At 40.1% G+C, this 22898-nt stretch overlaps 1 protein-coding gene across 5 annotated transcripts in view; it reads left to right on the forward strand.

Moving 5' to 3' along the window:
- Nucleotides 1-22898, forward strand: part of KANSL1 (KAT8 regulatory NSL complex subunit 1) — a 150308-nt gene that overhangs the window by 21616 nt on the left and 105794 nt on the right. For 2 of the 5 annotated variants that reach the window (XM_036451019.2, XM_036451018.2), the window contains exons 1-2: nt 3603-3748; nt 21300-22665. In XM_036451019.2, the coding sequence (XP_036306912.1) occupies nt 21383-22665 (1283 nt within the window). In that variant the 5' untranslated portion in view covers nt 3603-3748; nt 21300-21382. Of the gene's footprint in view, nt 1-3602; nt 3749-21299; nt 22666-22898 lie in introns of those variants that run through there. The other 3 variants (XM_036451017.2, XM_045586354.1, XM_036451016.2) reach the window with 2 other exon arrangements.

Genomic DNA, 22898 nt, shown 5'->3' on the forward strand with positions numbered 1-22898 from the left:
CCTTCAGTCCACAGGCTGACGCTCTATCTACTGAGCCAAAGCAGCTAGGGCTAGAGTGCCTTTTTGGAATATGTTTATTGTAATGATGAGAGTAATAAATCTGAAGTTGGAATATCCATAGTTCTTGCCTATAAGAACTTCTACATTAGCTTCAGAAAGGGAGAATGATTTATGAAAACAACCTCAGAGGAATTACAGAGAGCATATAATCAAGAGCAGAATACCAGTAGTACCAGTTACCTACATTATTGTTAAGTGAGTAAATGTTAATGGTTGTGTGGTGGAACATATTGAAGGAAAAATAAGTTGGAGGTGGATTGGGGAGAGGAATGATGGTGAGGAGGGATACTCCTCTTTGCAGCAAGAACACAGCTGACGTGGATGGGTATAGAGTTGTGTGTAGGAAGGAAGCGCCTTTTTGAGAATAAATGATATATAAAATAAATGTTGGTTGTTACATTGTTCCTATGTAGCTGGAAGTCTTGCAGATATCAGGATTGTTTGTTATAAAGGCTTAATACTGTCTCTAAAGACCAAAGTTCTTGTCAACTGTCTTTTACCTTTTGATGTTAGTGGCATCTTCAGGCTTGCTGTAAGGTAACTAACTAGTGGTTTGCGGTGTCATGTTTAGCACTGTCTGAGGAAGAGGGAGTATTTCTTCCTCATCCTTAGGATTGAAGAAGCTTTTCTTACAATTCTCTTTTGGAGATCATCTGGTGGGCTTCCATGTCTCATTGGCCAGGATGGGTTCCATGCCCATTCCCAACCAATCACTGGCAAAGAGAATGGGTTTAAATGAATCCATTAGCATAGAATAGGCATTAGAAAGTAAACTACAATGTCTAACAGTAATTTGAAAAGTGAGTAGTATGTATGTGTGTTTTTAATGTCTTGACTTCCACTGTGTTTCTTGGGGAAATTTTAAGAAAACATATTTCTTTTCCTAACATTTTTGTGTCTACTGGCTCACCTTTGAATGTCCTTATTTGTAAAACTTGGTGCCTAAGCTGAAAGAGATCTGATTTGAGTGTCAAACAAGTTGATTTATTTAAGTACCGTAAACACTGTGAACTCCTGAGCTAACCAATGAGAGAAAAGGAAAGTTGGAATTTATTTTTCCCTAAAACACGTTTTGAAATGAGCATTTCCATCTTTTTCCTAATCCATTGAAAAAATGTACTTCATAACTTTGATCATTTGGGGGCCTAATTAAATCTGGCAGTTGAGTTTTAAAGGTTAAAGCAGTAGTAAGATTATTTTGTAGTGGAGTGTCTTGGAACATAATATTTAAGTATACACTGCAAAGGGCTTTGCCTTATTTGGTGTTTTTCATTCTGCTCATTTAGATTTCAGAAGCCTCAGATTGGGGCTCTTGCTCGCCATCTATTGGTCCTGCAATTGTATATTTAACACCCTTATGCTATACTTTGTGGAATTATTATTATGTGGAAATATGTTTCTGTACATTTTTTAATCAATAAAATATTCTTCCTCAGGATTATACAAAAGCAGGATCTCTTTTGGATGTGTATACAGATGTGTACATGTTTATTCTTTGTGTAATTAGATGCTGGTACTTAGCTGGTTGCTTTTGATATTTGAAAACCACTATAATTGAGAGGGTGATTTTAAGAGTATACATGGAAACTCATGGAAATATAAGTGTAGATGCTGTAGAAGCTGGTGAGGTAGTGTAACTTTGTGGGAGGACTAAAGCTGTGTGTGTGTGTGTGTGTGTGTGTATGTGTGTGTTTTTTAACTAGAAGTGAGGCATACCACCGGATATTGGTTCTGGTAAGCCACAAGAGTATTGAGCATTTCTCATCTTCATTTTTGGTAGTAGAGCATACTCTTCTCATCTGCTAAATACGATGATTGAATTGTTAAAATTTTTTTTTTATTCAGTCATTTAAAGTAATATTTTGATGAATCCTAGGATTATTTTTTATAAAAAATCTTAATTCATCTTTTGGCAACTTTTTCTTTAGTTTTAAAGGATGATGGAATATAATTTGTGTATTTGTATAAATGTCACACTTTGCGCTATATTACTGATTTTTTTAAATTTAGAAAAGGACCCACTATATTTAAAATCCTATTTTGGGAAATGAATAAAATACTGTACAAACTGGTCATGATAAATGATAAAATGCCACCACTTTAAACCAACTCTGGTATGAAGGTTGAAAGTTTGCTTTTTGTTGTGAGATTTGGGTTTCTCTACGGAGTTCTTTGTTAAACTTTTAGCATAGCCGTGAACTTCCTTTTGGTGGCGGCAGGAAGCATAAATGCTTATTGTGTAAGGCCATTTGCCTGTTTTGGCGGATTTGCCAAGCCATGACACCCAAAACAAGACGCGTGCTTAACGAAAACTACAGTTCCCAGCGGGCCCGGCGCTGGTGGGCCATCACTTCCCCTCTCTCTCTCCCGGCTTCTTCCCGGGCTGGCCCCGCGCGGGCCCGGGTACGCGCCTGCGCAATGACGACGTACGCTTTTTTTTTTTTTTTTAACCTGGCGGCTGCGGAGCGCCGCGCCGGGGCTAGTGCCCGGCGTGCTGCAGTGTGCGGAGGTAGTCTGCTCTAGGACAAAGGGCGGTAGGAAGCGCTTCACTGGTCAAGGAGCTTTCCGCCCGGCTCCGCGCACGTTAGCGCTGGCACAGGGCGGTAGCCTCGGCCTTAGCCCCAGGCATTCGTACACAGTGCAAACAGTTCCTCGCTCACGTCCTCTCGCTCGCCGCGCCAGGCCGCCTTGCCCCTCATAGCCGGCGCGCAGCCCCGTCACCCCAGCGCGGAGGGAGTGTGACGGCGTCAGTGCCTCAGGTTAGCCTCACCTTGGCCGCCGCCGAGCCCTCTCCGCCTGCCGCAGTGCCGCGTGCCGCCGCCGCACGTCTGGGAACCGCTGGGGCCCCTGCGCCGCGGCCTCCACAGATGGAGGCGCAGAAACTGCGGCCGCGGCGAGGAGCCATGACTGAGGCGGCGGCGGCCGCGCCTCCTGGCGGCCCGTGGGGGCGGCGCGGCGGGCGCCCCCTGGCGGCGCGCCGGGGCGGAGCGGCCCTTCGCCGCCGCAGCCGCAGCCGGCGGAGGCGCTGCTGTCCCTCCTCCCCGTGTCCCCGGCGCTCGCCCGCTCGCTCGCTCGCTCCATTCTCCCTCCGCTTCAGATTAAAGGGGGGGGAGGGAAAAGGAGCTCGGCCGCCATTTTCCCAGTGCCGCCGCCACCGCCGCCACCGCTCGGCGAACCGGCGGGAGAACCGAGCGCCGTAGCAAAGCCGACTCATCTCGCCGCGGCGGCGCGGGGGGCGGCCGGAGCGCGCTCCCCGGCCTGGAAGAGACGTTCGGGGGTGGCGGCCGGGGCGCGGGTTCGGGCTGCAGACGGCGGCGCTTGTTTGTGCGGGGCGGGGGGGGCGGCTTCACCCTCTGCCCCCGCCCGCCCGCCCTCCCGGCCGGGCTGCGGTCCCCGGCCGTGCCCAGGCCCCGCCGGAGCCGCGGAAGGCCGGAGAAGGGGCCCGAAAGAGAAGAAAAAGCAGCCGCTCCTCGCCGCCGCCGCCTTCCCCTCCCCCTCCGCCTCGCCCCCCCGCCCGGAAAGTCAGGGCGGCTCCGGGCGCCGGGGGGGCGGCGAGGGGGGCCCGGCCGCCGCCGCCGCCGCGCGCCCCCGCCCGCCGCCGGCCGCGGCGCCCAGGCCGGGGGCTGTTTGCAAACTGCGCCCATTTTGTGGGGCCGAATCCGCCCGGGCTGCGCTCCTCCATCACGTGGTAGGTGCTGCTGCTGCTCTCCTCCACCTCCTCCCGCTGCCCTTTCTCCTTCTCCCCGCTCTCCCTGTGGCTCCCATGGCTCTCTCTTTGTTAGTAGTAACTGGGAAGGCAGGGCAGGGCAGGAAGAACCCCGGAACTTTAAATGGCCTCCCCGGGCTTCCCCGCTGCGGGCCGGGGCTGGGAGTCGCCCCAAGGGCGGGGGTGTGCGGGCCCTTTCCCACCAGCTGCCGCCTCGTTCGCCAGCTTTTCCTTTGGCGTTCTATTTAAAAACGAGGCCTCAGGAACACGGTTTATTCCCGTTAAAAAAACAAAACAAAAACAAACTCTGGCTTTCGCCTTGAACTTCTCGACTGCAAAAGGCCTTTCTGGGCTCGAAATACACATCTTGCGCGTTTCACGGGGTATATCACAACACTTGATTGTTCTGTGGATGGTTGTTTCATTTATTTATTGTTTTTGTTGCCTGTAAATTGAGGTCACTTAGGTTTTCAGATCTAGTTTCCCTCAGGCGGACGTGTTGGTTTTTTTTTTTTTTTTTTTCTAAACTAAAGAGGAAGAGGCATTTATTTGCTTTTAAGTGAGTTTGGGGGGCCTGTTTTCCGGCTGACGGTCTTTGATTCTCAGCATATAGTTGGATTGTTCTTCCATATGATAAACAGTATCCTGATGCTGTACTTAAACGTCCTTTTGTTTTCCATTTTTGGGATCCCAATGTGGTATTTTTGAGAAACATGTTACTTAACTATTGCTTATTGGATAGCCTTAGGGGAGAAGGGGTGACATGATGGCGCCACTTTAAATTGCTCTTTCCTCCTCCGTTTTCCCCCTTTATTCTAGAGGTCACTGGTGCATTTTTTGTGACCTATTAATAAAACTGTACTTGAGAATATTAACAGTACAACTCTTAGGGCTAGAGTTTGGTACCTTAAGGGTCGGTAGACTCGAATCTGAAGGTTCCCAAAGTTCCGAGAAATCTCCCTAGTCTTGTCTCGCTTCCCTCCCCTCCATTCACAATCCTGATGTTGCCATCTCCTTTGTCACGTGGCTAGCAATCATTGTGTGTGTGAGTGTTTTTTGTTTTTTGTGTGTTTTTTTTGTTTTGTTTTAGGATGTGTTTATATTTTTAAATTGTAGCCCAGAAGAACCTACCCCCTCCCTATTGGAGAGAGCAAAACGTTTTAGTTGTAGAGTCTGAGAATATTTATAAAAAACGATAAAATTACATAATCTTTGCCTTGCATAATCATGATATAGTTATAGATTGTTACTGAACTTCGTTCTAAAGCACTTTCAAGTATGGAAAAGTAGTACATCAGGGTATGTTTTTCATATTTCACAATAGTACAGTTGCCGTTTTTCCTACTTCGGGGTCATTTAAAGTACCACTATTTACAAAGGCTTAAGTGGGTGTGTTTTCCCCTCCCCCCTTCTATAGGCTATACTTGGTTCCTTTTCTAACTTAATCTGACCAATTTAGAAATTTCCAACTGTCTGCAGGTTTGTAAGTTAAAACTATTGTTCTTATGTCCTAACAACAATAAATACTTTTGAGCAATAACTATGCTTTAGCTAAGCGTATTTCATTATATTTTTATTATGCTTTTGATCTGGAGAATGCTTTTAATCTTAAAGGTTTAAATGAATGTTCATTTATCGATTTCTTCATATCAGTTTTCCTAATAGTGTAAATTCCTATTTTATAAAATACCAAGTATATTTCTCTGTTTTTCTACATAGGTTATTAGCCACTTTTACAATTTAAAAAATGTGATTTAGTAAAACTTTTTAAAAAGTAAATAAGAAATGTAGTGATTCTTAGGAATGCATTGATTCTTGTCCTCTAACTAGATGTATTTTCAATGATTTGGGCCTTTTTCTTGCTAACAGTTACATCACGTCATGTGATATGTGCAGTGTGATGTGTAGTTCTAAAAATAAGGCAAGGTAAAATGCTCATTCTTGGAGGAATTTAAAAAATGCATTATAAATGTAGAATAACTGATTTATATTTCTGATTTCAATTTCCATTAGGTTTCTCCAACATAGTATGCAACTTTTTTGACTTCAGCATATTTGGTATATTTGTTAGTGATCTCATTTTTGGAGGTGGTTAGCTTTTTATTTCTCAAATGTTGGAGAAATATTAAATGTGACCAAGATTCTTAACATCTATATTATGGTTGGTCTCTGATCACTGCCTCTTTGAAGTAAGATACATACGTAAGATAAGTATTTTTGACTTGTGTCTGTCGAGTGATCTATTAAATATTGATGGAACTTTGAGGGCGAAGTGGGGTTTTTTTGCTCCTTTTGCCTACATGAATTTATTGAAGTATTTAGAAGTATTCTTGCATCTTTTCTGAAAGCTTCATTCAGAGCATAAGTATTTGACTGTTGTGCTTTACCAAAGTCAGGTGTTAACTTTTTGTCTGATTTTCTATTTCTTGCCAACACATGTTATTTCTATGGCTAAAACTGCAGAGCATTCTTTGGTTGTTAAGTGACTTGTCATTATCTGGTTGAGGGAAATTTTGGAAGCTAGAAAATGAGTAAGCCTTAAGTTCACTTTTGAACTTTTATCACGGTGAGAAGAAAGGAAAATAACTCTAGTACTCCATTTTTTCTTCTTCAAACACTGCCAACTCTTCCATCTTATTTGTTACACTGTAACCTACATCCTCTGAATTCTATTGGATTGGCCAAAGATTTTAATTGTATTTTAAAGTGAAAACAAGTTTTAGATTTGTTCTTTTGCTGCAACCTGACTCATATGACCTGTAAACATAGGGCCACGTGGTTGATGGTGTTGGTTGTAGAAAGTATTTTAGTGTTTGAGTGGTGCTAGTTAGGAACTTCAGTGAATAAAGCTTAGGTACCTTGTCATATTAGAAACACAATTTTTAAATGTAAAAAATTATAATCATGCTGTATTTTCTAAACAATAGTCATTGAATATTCTGTGTATAAAGAGTAAAACTTATTCCTGTTATATTTAGTTAGCTTGCTTGAGGGCTTGGTAGGATTTTTCCCCCCCCCTCCTCTTGTTGAGGCTATTAAGTAACTTAACAAATTTATTTAAGTAACTTCCTGAAGAGAGAGATTTAAAAAAATTTTTTAATTGATCACTCCCCCCCTTCCCCCCCCCCCCCAAAATCTCTCTATTGTCTTCAGTTTGGAAAGGAGGGAACAGTGCAGACTAAGTATGTGGTCTTTAGTTGATTGCCCCAGAGCAAATTTCATCATTTAGTGGTTTATTTAGAGCTCTAAAGCACCTTTTCTTTCCCCTCTTTCTCTATTTTAACCCTTTGCACTCCGAACCATTCTGGACATTGGCTACCAGCTACTCGACGCTACTTTGCGGCGGGTGCGTTGAATTAACCCAATTCCCCGTAATCACTAATAAACTGCAATGTCCCCTGAGAGGGGACATCCGAGTGATATGTTAGAATTCCGATGTCCCCTGAGAGGGGACAGCGGAGTGCAAAGGGTTAAGTAAGTGTCTGCCTTGATTGGTTAGACTGTTTTAAGTCTTAGGAAGCGTCTTTACCTTAGTGTACCCTTTTGCTTGGTCACTTTTTAAGTACAGTGTAGGTGTCTTAAAAATGGTCCCAAACACCTGGCCTACCTACTATCTCAGTGCAAAGAGTATTTGGACCATGTCCTTTACCCTAAAATAGGACTTTATTTCTTGGAAATCTATATTAAGACTGGTTTTCAGTCTGCTAGTTGGTTCTGAAGATGTATTTTTAAATTATAGTTTCTATCTCTAATATATTGTCTCTGGGCATATTAAAAGTTTTGTAAAAATATTCTTGCCAGAGTATAATAACAAAATAAGGCTCTTTCAGTATTTCCCATTCTCTAAAAACACAGTGATAGTTAGGAAAGACAATATAAATTGGAAAAGACAAATACTCACTGTACTAGACATCTCCAACATTTGAAGACCACAAGAAGGAGGTAGGAGGGTAAGTGGTATCTTTGGATATCACTTGAAGATTGTGGGAAGAATTGTGGGTCATAGGAAAAGACCAGTTGGAAGGGTCACTATTATTATTCAGCTATTATTTGTTTCTCCATTATGCCATACGCCTGTCTTTTATGATTTTGGGTAAAATATGTAGGAGAAAATAAACCAGTAGGTATAATTTACCAAAAAGACTGGACTCCAAACAGGACTGAAATTGACTTTTTTTTAATGTGTTATGAGGAAACTGACTTCAAAGTTTGAAGCACAGCTCATATTTATGAATGAAAAGCAAACGGATAATCTGAAAGAAAAACTTAAAAGTTTGTATAAGAAGGTTTTAAACCTTTTTGCCAAGAGGTCCTCAAGGGGGGAAGATCTTTTAAATTCTTGTCTCCCATTTGGAAGTCTGGAAGATAACTGTTGCTTAATAAATGTTACTTTCTATAAGCCTTGTTTTTTCAAGGCTAAGCCAGCTCCATAACATTTTAACATTTTAATGCCCTAACCTACTAAGGAAATATTTAACTATATGTGCATATATACATATACACATATTGTATATATGTGTATATGTATATACATACTTTTTAAAAAGTATATTTTTATTGATTTCAGAGAGGAAGGGAAAGGGAGAGATAGAAACACCAGTGATGAGAGAGAATCATTGCTCCGCTGCCTCCTGCACACCCCCTACTGAGTATTGAGTCTGCAACCTGGGCATGTGCCCTTGACTGGAATCGAACTCGGGACCTTTGAGTCCACAGGCCGATGTTCTATCGACTGAGTCAAATTTGCTAGGGCTTGCTATATATTTTAATGTTGACTATAAATTTGCTTTTTTTCCTAGATCTAATTTTTTAAGAATTATAATTTTTGTCCCAGGTTTTTGAGAATGAGGAAATGTAAGGTGGAGGTAAATTCAGTGCAGTTTTATCTAAATGTTATCAAAAACTCTGGTTCTTGTTACTTGAACCAGGAATCCCAAATGAGGTCTCACTTTGAATTTTAAGTACAGCAGATTCTACTCTTGTTTGGAAAAAGTTGCTTGAGTAGCATCAAACTTAATGGAAGTTCCTCACCTTTTAACTTCTTTTTTAAAAAGGATCAACTTAAGATCAGAACTGATTAATCACAGTTGGAGGGGTAGTGCTGGGGAATAAAAAAGATGAATAACAATTTTGTTAGAACGTTAAGCCAAAAATTGCTAAAAACTTACATCCAGGTTTTCTCCTGCTACTTGTTGTTTGGCCTTTGTGACTGCTTATTAGCACCTCCATGGAAGGGTGTGAAGGGCAAAGAAGCAAAAAAGCGAATTAGATTTTTTTTTTTAATGTTTGCTAATGTATAGGCTTTGAAGAAATACTAATTTGATAGTTGAACTATCAGGAACGTTTCATTAAGCTGTTCGTACATTACCATGGAGAACTGAGGATTTTAAAGACCTTAAGCACATATAAAAAAAAATAAAAATTGGGCAACTGTTTATGCAGTTACTGGTTTATTGCTTACTCCTAGTTTTTCCTTTGGCCTCCCAGAGGATTGAAAGAAGGATGGTAATATTAATATTTAACATTTCCCTAATGTTGGAAAAATGAATTTTTATTTATCATTAATTCAATCTCTAAACGGATAAGGTAGGCTTCAGTGAGATTCCTGGAATTTGGTCAAGAATGCCTGCCAAAAATAACCTGTTTGCTTTTGAATTACTTGGACCCTTCAAGAAGTCTCTGATTTTAAGGTTATTCAAACACTTGTACTGTTAGAGCTTGTTAGAAAGAGACGAGATTAAAAAGCACATTTTTTTCCTCTTTGTTTTTATGTGAGGTAGACTGGTAGGAAATTTGAATTCATTGGTAAACATCAGTAAGTATTTTGATAGTCATCCTTGAAAATTTTTTTTTCTGTTTATGTATTTTTAAACAGGAATGGGATCATACTTTGTTCTTGATCTCCCCTCCCCCCCCCCATTTAGCTATACATCAGAGGATTTTCACATCAAAACATAGTTTTCTTTTTAGATATATACATAGTTTTTGAGAGTGTGTCTTTTTTTTTTAGTTTAGGGTTTTTTGTATTACAGTTCTTTAGTGAAAGAATTGTACATACATCTTTATGTATCTATGAGAATATTTCTCTTGGATAGGTTCCTAGAAGTGCAGTTACTGGGTAAAATTTTGGGTAATTGCATTTAAATTTTTGATATATTTTTGTCTTCAAAAGACTTATGTAACCAGATTTAATAGTTTAAATGCTACAGTTAAAATTTTGCCAGTCTGGGTTCAGGTGCTTGGCAATATAAATGACTGGAGCTTGAGTTAGATGAAATCTGCCCTAGATTCATTTTGTGCCAAATTCTTGTTAGATCATTATCACTTTATGATCAGACATCCCCTTTAACTTTATAATGGATCTCCAGTTGGTACATTCAGCATACAATGCTCAGGTTAACTAGCATATATATGTATATTGGTCCACTGTCTGCCAAGCACAGTGCTACATGTACTGTATAAAGATAAAACGAACAGTAACCCCTTTTTAAGGAAGTATATAGTCTAGGGAAGGAAGAGAAAGACAAAATTGGGAGTCTATGTTTCCTTATGAGTTGTTGCCCAGAGTGTCACGGGTGCAGGTAAGACCCAGGGAGAGAGGGACCCCTAATTCAACTTGGATGAATGGGGAATACTTGAAAGCGCATGTGATCTTGGAGAAGAAAAAGTAGCATGAGCAAAGGTGCAAGGGCATGGAAGAGCCTAGAACTATAACTATACATAATTCAGGAAGTTTGGAGCTGGAGACAGGTTGGAAATGAGGTTGAGGGTTAAAAAGGATGTAGATATGTTGTGTGGGGAGTTTGGATTCATTCTTACCCTAGTGTCACTGAAAGATTTTAAGCAGGAGCACAACGTGGTCAGATTTATATTCCCTCTTCTCCCCTCTCTTCCTTTTTTTCTAATAATCATTTTGGTAGTAGATGCTGTAGTGAAGGCTTGCTGAGATGGGAAGAAAGAATAGTTGGGAGATTATTACTGCCTGGATTACTGTAATACGTAATTAGGTTCTGAAGTAAGGCAATGGCATTAAGGATGGAGTGAGTGCGCCTATTTTATTCTATTTCCTATTTTGAATTCTCCCTAGTCAGCCTTCAGAATTCAACCAGAATGTCATCTCTTTCTGAAACCCTTCAGGCAAAACACAGTGTTTATCATCTGGGTTTTTCTTTGCACCTATTTTCTATCTTTTTTTGTGTTGTATGTGATAATCCTCATTCGTGGATATGTTTTTCATTGCTTTTCAGAGAGGAAGTGGCGGGGGGGGGGCGGGGGGGGCAGAGACACATCAATGTGAGAGAGATACATAGATTGGTTGCCTCCCTCATTCACCCTGACTGGGGCCAGGGGTCGAACCTGCAACCCAGTTTGACTGGGAATCAAACTCTCAATCCTGTGTGCGGGCTGACACTCTAACCACTTAAAAACACCAGCCAGGGCTATTTTCTATCTTATCTTTGGTTAATGAAATTGTTACATTAGACTAGAGGTGTCGAACTCAATCAGAGAAGGGGCCAAAATCTAAAATCCAGCCTAAATCGCGGGCCGAATGGTTTACTGAACAATCATAAACTGTCATTGTGATGGAAACGCAGCAGAGTGCAGTGATGACAGCGCGGTGCGGGCCACATTGCAAAGCCTGGCGGGACGGATTTGGCCCGCGGGCCTTGTGTTTGACACATGTGCATTAGACCATAAACTCCTGCAGTCTTTCTATTAATCGTCTGGCATTCGTATATGATTAAGTGAGCTGTCTATGATATACAGTACATCAGTGATTGGGATTAAGATTCATTCACAGAGGGGCCCAGCTGAAGTAGCTCAGTGGATTAAGCATCATCCTATGGACCAAGAGGTCCTGGGTGTGAGTCTCAGTTAGGGCACATGCCTGGATTGTGGGTTTGATTTCCAGTAGGGCATTCGGGAGGCAGCCTATAGATGTGTCTCTCATCTATGCTTCTATCACTTCCTCTCCTTTCCTATTTAAAAATCATTAAAAATGTTTTAAGAAAAGATTCATTCACATAGAGGATGTTGATGAATAGGAATTGGTTTAGGATTTGGTGTTGGGAACATGGGATGGATTTTGGATATGGAATAAAGTAGCAATATGGATGATGCTGGACCCTACATATTTTTTAGGTTTCAACTTATTAATTTATAGATGTTATTACCTCTGGGAAGCCTTCTGTGATTCCACCCACTCTCAGCCTATGCCAGGGTCCCCTTAATGCAGGGGTCCTCAAACTTTTTAAAGTGGGGGCCAGATCACGGTCCCTCAGAGAGCTGGAGGGCCAGACTATATGAACTACTAATTCCTACTGTAACACCTCGGCTGCGCTCACTGCCCAAAAAACCTGGAGGGCCGGATCAGACTCCTCTGCGGGCCGCATGTGGCTTGCAGGCCGCAGTTTGAAGACGCCTGCCTTAACGTGATCCCCTGATCACATAGTAGTGTCTTTACTGATCTTTGTCATCACTGTAGGCACTTTGTGTTGTGCTTTTAATGTTATAGGCATTTTAATATAATGTTTATTAGAGATAATCAGTTGGTATTCCTCTAAAGACTAAAATTGGAAATCTAGTGTCTAGCGGTTAAGGTCCTTTCAATTTAAAGTTAGTCTTAAATTACTTAATATGATGGTTTAAAAGTTGTGGACTTTAGAATTAGGGATTTGAATTGGAATCCTGCTTCTGCATTTTAGAAGTTCTGACTGTCAAGTTTCCTCATCTGTAAAATGAAAACAAGAGTACTTGCTTTACATTGTTATTGTGAAGATAAATGAGAGCACATGTAAATCGCTTAGCACAGTGAAAGGTCAGTTAATGTTAGTGAGCAGCAGACATAATAATAACCTCCAGTTAGAGCTATGATTCCCTAAGTAATTATAAACGTTTTTTGGTTAAGAAGCTCTATTGGCATAGGAAAATGTTAGGGACATTATTATTTTGACTTGTAATAAAAAATAAGTCTCTACTCCTTATTGTATTTCATAACATATCTACACTATTTTCCATTTAAAAGAAATACTTTGCATTTTGTCCCATAATGTAACTTTCAGTACATTACCACAAATTACTGCATACAGAGCTACTCCCCCCCCCCCTCTATATATTGATTTCAGAGAATAAGGAAGAGGGAAAGAGAGATAGAAACATCATTGATGAGAGAGTCTCACTGATCAGCTACCTCCCACATGCCCTGCACTGGGGATCACGCTCACAACCCGGATATATGCCCTTGACTGGAATTGAACCTGGGACCCTTCAGTCTGCAGGCCGACACTCTATCCACTGAGCCAAACCGACTTGGGCTGCTTTCCTCTTCTTGAGAAGCTGTATACATGTACCACTTGGCTCATCCAAATTACTCTGTGGATCATCTCCTAAATCAGTTTCTTGATTAGCGTTTCCTCATCTTCCTCTGCTTAGCAAAATCTTTGAACATTTACCTCACCAAGTGTTGTTGTTGTTATTAATCTTCACCCAAGGATATTTTTTCCATTGGATGAGAGAGTGGAGGGGGCGGGGGGACTGCAACCTAGATAAGTGCTCTCAACTGGAAATCGAGCCTGAGACTCTTCTATCCCAGGGTTGGTGCTGTAACCATTGAACATACTTGCCAGAGCAAACAGGTGTGTTTTGACTACTCTAGCTCAGTCAGTAATTGGTTACAGTACTATCTAGGGCAGGCGTCTTCAAACTATGGCCCGCGGGCCACATGCGGCCCACAGAGGAGTCTGATCCGGCCTGCCAGGTTTTTTGGGCAGTGAGCGCAGCCGAGGTGTTACAGTAGGAATTAGTAGTTCATATAGTCCGGCCCTCCAGCTCTCTGAGGGACCGTGATCTGGCCCCCACTTTAAAAAGTTTGAGGACCCCTGATAGAGTTTACCAAGCTCTAGATAAAGTTAACGAGTATGCAAGAGAAGAATCCTAAAAAAAACTGCCTGTTTTGGAAATGTAATTAATAAATTGTGCCAATTAGGGAACATTCAAACACATAATTTGAGTTGAGTGATGGTGACTTTAAGTTCATTGAACAATTTAAGAATGAAGATAGCAATGTGAATCTGAATAGTAGGGAAAAGTTTCTGTAGTGATTTATATATTGAAGGATTAATTATGTTTTGGGCCTTCCTAGTAGAAGCAGCAGCCTGGGCAGAGATTGTGGAGCTTGGAATTTAGGGGGAGTTCTGGCTCATACTACCTGATGCACTTGTTCTAACATTGTTTTACTAGTGGGTCCCTCTGCCTGGCCGGTGGGATTGGGCCAAAACTAGCTCTCCGACATCCCTTGGACACTTAGCATATTAGGTTTTTATTATATAGGAAGTTTCATCTTGAAGAATTTTGACTTATGGAAAGGCACTAGAAATTATTCTAGACTAGAGAAGTGAGATGATAAGAAGATATGGAATGTATTGGAGGTCTGAACCATTAGTCAGGAAGCTGCTATGATTTAGGTCTGAGCTGATGAAGACCTGGCTGGGTTTGGGTTGGTGGTGTTAAGAATAGAGAGGATATACCACACCTCAACAGCTTTATGAGCAATGCATAGAGAAGACAAAGTTATGAAGGAAAAGAGAGCCTTTTTTTCTTGTCCTTAAGAGCCTTTATATTAATGTTTGTGTCACTTATTTGGCCCTTGTGCAAACTTTAGCACCTTCCAATTTCTAGATTTAAGCTTGGAGAAAACTTTGACCATACTACTGTGGTGACCACTTTAGTTGAGGTTCTTGTTGCATCCTGTCTGGATTACTGCAGTAGCTCCTTTGCCTTTTTGTTTTCCTTTAATCCATCCCATCCAACTGGTCTCTGAAAAGCACAGTTATGATGTGTCACTCCCCATTTGAAAAACCTTTAATGACATTCTGCTACCTTTAAGTCTGAGTAAAGGCTATTGAAGGTTGTCCATTATTGAATTGGCTTCAAACTGTCTTGCTACCTTTTTCTGTAATGTTTCCTCTATTAACTTTATATTTTAGGAAGGTTGATCATTTCTTAGTCTAGGATGTCCTATGTTTTCCCACAGCCTTGCCTTTCCCATGCTATTTCTTCTCACTAGAATGCCATTCTCTTGTCCTAACTTCTTACATAATGAAATTTTAGCTAATTTGACAACTTCATGGACACTTCCCTAACCAACCTTCCTCCTTCTCTTTCTTTCCTTTGTGCAGAGTAATGAGGTAATGGGGAAAGAAGCCACATTATGGGCAAACGTTTCTTCCCCATCTGATTTTTGCTTGTTTTCAGTGAAAGTATGGTGATTAGCCAGTCAGATGGCCAAACCCTTCTCCTTGGATTTTTGCAGCTTATTAACATTTTTGCAAGGTGGATACTGCTAGTTTTTCTTGTGTATTTGGGAGTCCTCTATTGGAAACTAATGAGGAATAAGGCAAAAATTTCAGTTATAGGTATGAAATTATCGGGTCTAGTAATAATTAATGTCGTTTTTAAACATTCGTTTAAAATCTTGGCGTTGACTTGTATTGACATAACCTTCAAACACGTGGTATCTACAGAACGTGTGAAGTGCAATTAACAAGTTTTGCTTGAAAAAGTTTGTGTTTGGTTTGGTTTTTGTTGCAAAATTAGGGCTAAGAAGATGGCGGATGAAGAGCATATTCGGCATTGCATGCTTTACGAGTTCCAATTAGGAAGAAAAGCAAGTGAGGCTGCAAAAAACATCTGTAGTGCTCTTGGTCAAGATGCAGTTAGCGCCAGAAAATGCCAGCCTTGGTTTGAGAAATTTCACGAGGGAAATTTTTCGTTAGATGACAAGAGTGGTCGAGGTGTCCAATTTTGATCAAGAAGCTCTTCAAGCTCTTTTGGTGCAAAATCCTCAAATTACCCAACAAGAGCTTGCGACAACTTTAAATTGTTCACAAAAAACAATTTCCAATCAATTGCGTGCACTTGGCAAAGTCCAAAAGTTTGGACAATGGGTTCCTCATGAGTTGACCGACAACAACCGTAATCAAAGAGTCACAATTTGCAGTTCACTCCTCTCTCGTCAAAACCGTTTGCTGTTTTTAGAGCAAATTGTTACCGGAGATGAAAAATGGGTGCTGTATGTTAATTTGAAAAGGCGGCCTCAATGGTTGGACAGAAATGAGGCTCCGCAGCCCACGCCAAAACCTGACTTGCATGCGAAAAAAGTGATGTGTGGTTGGTGGAATTTTAAAGGAATTCTTCATTATGAACTTTTACCATCTAACCAAACCATTACAAGTGCAGTGTATAGTGCCCAATTGGAAAGGTGAGCCCAAGCTTTAAGAGAAAAAGAACCCGCGCTGATTAATCGGAAGGGCGTAATTCTTCACCACGATAACACACGACCGCATACTGCAAGAATCACTGCTGAAAAACTGCACCAGTTGGAATGGGAAGTTCTCCCTCAACCTGCATATTCTCCTGATACTGCCCCTTCCGATTACCATTTGTTTCGTTCTTTGCAAAACTTTCTTCTTGGAAAAAAATTTAATAATGAAGAATGCCTCAAAAATGCATTGACTGATTTTTTTTTGCATCAAAATCACAAGAATTTTACAACAGAGGGATTAAAATACTTCCTGAGCGTTGGGCACAAGTAGTAGAAAACAACGGCAACTATATTGTTGATTAAATTTTGTATTGTTTAAATAAATTCGATTTTAAAAAGTATTAGAAAACGACATTAATTATTACTAGACCTAGTAGTTCTAACTGCAGTATTTGAAGCAGCCAGGTGTTTTGCTTTCTGGAAAGAATATATCTTAAGTCTATAGATAAAGATATAGGTCTGTATCTCTAGGAAGTACTTTTCAATTGGGAGGTGTGATTTTTGCCCCCATTGGTCATTTGACATGTCTGGAGGCATATTTGGTTGTCATAATTTGTATAAAGGTGTTACTAGCATGTAGTGGGTAGAGGCCAGACATCCTGCTAAATGTCTTACAGTGCACAAGAGAGACCTCCCTCCTCTACAACAGTTAATTCAGCACAAGATGTCAATAGTGTTGAGAAACTCTGCCCTAGGGATATGTTTTTGCTTGTGTTAATGTGGAAGTTTGTCCTTGAACCTGTACTGCAGTTTAGAATAATAGAATCCCTAAGTACTGGAAGGGATCCTGGAATTCGCATATTTGAACTTTATTCCAACTGTATCCCTCAGAACAGGGTTCCTCAAGATATTCATAGGTGTAATGGGAAAAAGGTGTTTATTTGTTAAATAAATTTGGTAAAGGCAAACATCTGCATAATCCAGTATGATGAAATACATTGTGGATCTCCATCAAGGAAGTGTTTGCCTGCTGAACCCATTTAACATTTTCTAGTATCCAAATGCTTCCTTGGAACTGGTAGGGAAACCATTAATTACCTAGCCCAACCTTTTATAGCAGATAGGTTCTTTTGTCTCTTTAAATTTATGGGAAAATCTTAATTTATGTTAGCCTCATCTGCATTTGTCAGATTGTGGTTTATTAGATGAATTAAAAATAGGGATATTTTAGATTTCTTATTTTGAGTGTACACTATAACTTTATTGTCTAACCCTACTTGCAAATTGGAAATTATAATCCCAGCCTGAAACATACTACTGTCCAGGGTGTTTTGAGGATTAATAATTTAATTATAGCTTTTAACGCTTTGTATTCTTAGGAGAAAGGAGACTTATTATAAGCTGTTGTGCTGTTTTTGTAAAACTGCTAAAGTTTAACAGTCTTCTCTGATTTAAATTGTTGGGCAGTGAAACTTTTAGGATTTAAAGTGAGATGAGAATAATTGTTTTAATCAACATTTTGTGGAGTATGTTCATTTTTTAAGAAAGTCACTGTAATAGTTTGCCTTACTTAAATTTTTTGGCTCTTTAAAAATTTGCATTATTTTCTTTTTGCGTCCTTCCTTTTTATTATATAAGTAATACATGTTTGTGGTAGAGACAATTATATAAGTCAGAAAACTACAGACAGAAGAATATTACCACCTACGTTTTAAACAAAAATGAGGTTATAGTATTGTTTTATTTTATAACACCTTTTAAAAAATAACAGTGAAGCAGGAACTTTTTCATGTCAGTAAATACAAGTGTGCTTTGTTATTTATTGCATAGTATTCCATTGTATGGATATTTCATAATTTAAATTGTTGGGCATTTGATTTGCTCTTTATCAGAAACATCATCATGAAATATTAAAATAAAATGAAATCTGGACATACAGTGAAAATATTTTTAAAATTTCTAAGCTTAGGTGGTGATTTATGGCAATTAAAGCTAATATTGAGTGCTAGCTAACTAGATTTGTCATGTCCATTTATGTGCTTTTTCCCCTAAGTTCTCAGGTACAGGGATCTTTTAGAGAAATATTTGCTTAATATTTTTCCTGTGCATTAAGAAGTCTCATAGAAAGTTATTTTTATATTTGCTTTTAGTCTATAGGTTATTATTTATAATAGTGCAAACATTGGGTGTTTTTGCCACGCATTAGGCTAAGTAATTGGAAATATTTCATTTAATCATCACAGCAACCTTGTGAGATAGGCTCATCTTTCATACATGAGGAAATGGCGGGAACAGTTGAAAATTTAAATGAGGGTGGAGCCATGGTGTGACCTTGGACCTACTCTTCTTAGCTGGGAATGCCTTTAGGGGTAATACTGAATCTCAGCAGTGCATTACAAGTCAACTAAGGATGATGGTTGTAGATTTTTATCTTTTTCTATTAGTAGTAGTATTTTGGTGTAGAAAGATAAAGATTTAGGAGTCAGAAATGGAATTCCTTCTGAAGAGGTTGCTTTTTCCTTTAGATACTTTAATAAAAAAATAACAGCCAACTACAATAATGAGATTAGCCGTCCAGTGTAAATGAATCAAAATTATACCTGTTGTTTGTTTTTTTTTGTCAGATCAGCAAAAAAATATATTTTTTGGTGTGCTGCAGGATTTTAGTACTAATTTTAGTGTGCCATGAGATGAAGAAGTTAGATTAAATTAAAATCTATTGGTCTGTCTTGAGCTTATTTTTACCTGTGCATGAGTTTCTAACATTCATTGGTCACTTGGTCATTTACTGTGCTTCCCAGATCTTTCAAATGTTTACACCTTTTATTATATGGTATAAAAAAATTCACATTTATTGATAGCAGTAGTGTATTTAATTAGAAATGACTTTTTAAAGTAATGGAATATGTTCAAGTTCATGATGGTAGATAAAAGTTTTCAAATACTTATTTTTGCTTGAAAACTCAGATTTTATAAATTGACAATAAACATTGCCAGTAGTTTTTCTTGAAGTGACAGGTTCACTTTGTTCATTTTTGGGAAAATGTCTGCTAACTACATAGTTCTGCCAACTAAAAATTGTGTTAGATGAGAAAAGCTTCTAGTTCAGCTTACAATACAGTTGTACAAGTGCTTTTTCTCAGACTACTACTTTTTGTTAACTCTTACCTGAGGATTTTTTCCCATTGATTTTTTTTTTGTGTGTGTGTGAGAGAGAGGGAGAGAAACATTGATGTGAGAGAGACACATTGATTGGTTGCCTGTTGCACGTGTCCCGGCTGGGGCTGGAGGTAGGACCTTTAACCCAGATATATGCCCTTGATTGAGAATCCAACCCAAGACCCTTCAGTGGGTGTACCAGGGCTCTAACCACTGCGCACAGACTTACTAAAGCTTCAGAAGTAATTTATGCGTACTTTCCCTTTTATCACAAAGAATATTTTAAAAAGTAAAGAGGAGAGATTTAACAAATTTATAATTTTCATAATTTTGTCAAGGACATTGATAAATGGAACTAGTTTTCTTAAAAAATCCTAACCTGAGGACACGTTTATTGATTTTAGAGACAGGAAGATATAGGAAGCGGTGGAGGGAGAGAGAGAGAGACACGGATAGATAGACATTGATGTGAGAGAGAGACATGAATCAGTTGCCTCCTGTATATGCCCTGACCGGGAATTGAACCTGCAGTCTTTCTGGTACACAGGTGCTCAGCCTTGTTTTTGTACTCTCATTGCAAATATCAACACACAAAAAAATAAAAAGGCAAATAAGTTTTTAGTGTTACTGTGAAAATACCTCTGGTGGACCCTTGAAATGGTCTTTGAGCTCCCAAGAAGTCTGTAAACCACACTTTCAAGAACATTTGGCTTAGTTCTTTACATAGATTTTCTTTTGCTCTCAAACCAAATAGAGGCAAATGACAGGCTTTTAGCTTAGGTTACTAAGTGAAAGCAATACCATTACCAGAGATAATAAATGTAGTTGAAGAGTAAGTATTGAAAGAAGAAAGTGAATTTTGAGTTCCAGGGAGCTTAAGAAACACAGAGGTGGGAATGCTGACTAGTGCAGCTCAGCAAGTTTTCCTGAGTATTAGGCCTCACTAAACATACTAGAGGCGTCACTGTACTAATACATAGTAGTAGTTGTTGAGAAGGAAGTGGGTTCAGAGAGAGGAGGACAGAAGAAGGAACCTTGGTATCAAGGATATCAGGAAAGGAGAGTTTCAAGAATGATTGATTGGTCAGGCAGGACTGGTTTGGCTCAGTGGATAGAGCGTTGGCCTGCTGACTGAAAGGTCGCAGGTTCGATTCTGGTCAAGGTCATATACCTTGGTTGCGGGTACATTTCTAGTAGGAGGTGTGCAGGAGGCAGCTGATCAATGTTTCTCTCTCATGGATGTTTCTAGCTCTCTATCCCTCTCCTTTCCTCTCTATAAAAAATCAATAAAACATATTTAAAAAAAAAGAATAATTGGTCAGCACTACCTAATGCTTTAGAGAAGTCAAATAGATTGGGGATTGAGACTTGACCATTGAGATTTGATGAGATTATTGGTAACTTTTGACTTTTGCCTGAGAGGTAGGAGCCAGATTAGAATGCAGAGGCAGCTATTTATATTATTCTTTTAGGAAGTTTTGGAGTGAAGGGAAGAGACAACTTGGGCAATTAATTTGAGAAGTGGTTGTACTGAGGACAGTGGAAGAAAGTTGACAAGTGTGACACAGTTAAGCTTATAGTATGAACTGTCTTGCCGAGAAATGAGAAGCTGGTGAACACTGGATTGTTTGGCCAGAAAAATACACAGATTTATGACATTTGGCATACAAACTTTTTGATAGGGATGGAGAATTCCTTACTAATTCTTTTGTGTTTAATTGCTAGGTGTTTAGTTTGCTTCATTTGCTTTAAATCCACTAATTTTAAGAAGTTTAAAGAGATTTTTCTCTTAAATGCGGGTGATTTGACTTTAATAATCTATGATTCTCTCACTGTGTAACTTCTGTTTTAGCTACTTTCAAACTGGTAACAAGTGACAAAAAAAAAAGGTGGAATTCTTTCTTTGTATAGAAAAGTGTGTATATGTGCTCTCCTTCTCCCTCCTTCCCTTCCAGCCCTCCCCCTCACTCCCCTAATGAAGGATATTTAGGTCTCCAGAGTAAATGACTGGAGGAAGAGTTTGGATTATAGCCTCAAGGAGTATTTGTATTAAAAATGTTGTTGTCTAGTATGCTTGTATTTCTAACTTCCTTTTGTTCTTTTTTTTCCTAGTCTGTTCTCTGGGGAGGCAGAAAGGGGCCGTGGAGCTGGCCTCGGCACCGGGAGAGGCTGGACTTCCTGTCTCTCTGTGCTGAATGGCTGCGATGGCGCCCGCTCTCACTGACGCAGCAGCTGAAGCACACCATATCCGGTTCAAACTGGCTCCCCCATCATCCACTTTGTCCCCTGGCAGTGCCGAAAACAACGGCAACGCCAACATCCTTATTGCTGCCAACGGAACCAAAAGAAAAGCCATTGCTGCAGAGGATCCCAGTCTAGACTTCCGAAATAATCCTAAGGAAGATTTGGGAAAGCTGCAACCCTTGGTGGCATCTTATCTCTGCTCCGATGTAACACCTGTTTCCTCGAAGGAATCGTTGAAATTGCAAGGTGTCTTCAGCAAGCAGACAGTCCTTAAATCTCACCCTTTCTTATCTCAGTCCTATGAACTCCGAGCTGAGCTGTTGGGGAGACAGCCAGTTTTGGAGTTTTCCTTAGAAAATCTTAGAACCATGAATACCAGTGGTCAGACAGCTCTGCCACAAGCACCTGTAAATGGGTTGGCTAAGAAATTGACTAAAAGTTCAACACATTCTGATCATGACAATTCCAGTTCCCTCAATGGGGGAAAACGAACTCTTACTTCATCTTCTCAGGGGGGTGAAATGGTGGCATCTGAATCAGCGGACTTGAAGGGGGGTATGACCAATTGCACTCTTCCACATAGAAGCCTTGATGTAGAACACACAACTATATTTAGCAATAATAGCACTGCAAACAAATCTTCTGTAAATTCCATGGAACAGCCAGCACTTCAAGGAAGCAGTAGATTATCACCTGGCACAGACTCCAGTTCTAATTTGGGGGGCGTCAAGTTAGAGGGTAAAAAGTCGCCCTTGTCTTCCATTCTTTTTAGTGCTTTAGATTCTGACACAAGGATAACAGCTTTACTACGGCGGCAGGCTGATATTGAAAACCGTGCCCGCAGATTACAGAAGCGCTTACAGGTTGTGCAAGCCAAGCAGGTGGAAAGGCACATTCAGCATCAGCTGGGTGGATTTTTAGAGAAAACTTTGAGCAAACTGCCAAACTTGGAATCCTTGAGGCCCCGAAGCCAGTTGATGCTGACTCGAAAGGCTGAGGCTGCATTGAGAAAAGCTGCCAGTGACACCACCACTTCAGAAGGACTTAGCAACTTCCTGAAAAGTGATTCCATTTCAGAAGAATTGGAGAGATTTACAGCTAGTGGTATAGCCAGCTTGAGGTGCAGTGAACAAGCATTTGATTCAGATGTCACTGACAGTAGTTCAGGAGGAGAATCTGATATTGAAGAGGAAGAACTGACCAGAGCGGATCCTGGGCAGCGCCACATACCTCTGTGAGTAGAACCCATGCATAATGACATTCTTGAGAGGGAACACAGGGGAAAGACTTGGAATTCTCATTATGGGGAGTATGGGCTTCTTTGTTTATAAGTACCTAGGTTCCATTTGTTTTTTCCTAATTTTAGGTAGGTGAGTGCATACACTTGTTAGTGAAATGGATAGTATAGTGTCGTGTTGCTAATTTCTTCTTAAAACTAATTTATTAAACATAGACATCTATTTGTAA

Source organism: Pipistrellus kuhlii, unplaced genomic scaffold (genome assembly GCF_014108245.1).
Source record: "Pipistrellus kuhlii isolate mPipKuh1 unplaced genomic scaffold, mPipKuh1.p scaffold_m20_p_22, whole genome shotgun sequence".
NCBI classification, from domain to species: domain Eukaryota; kingdom Metazoa; phylum Chordata; class Mammalia; order Chiroptera; family Vespertilionidae; genus Pipistrellus; species Pipistrellus kuhlii.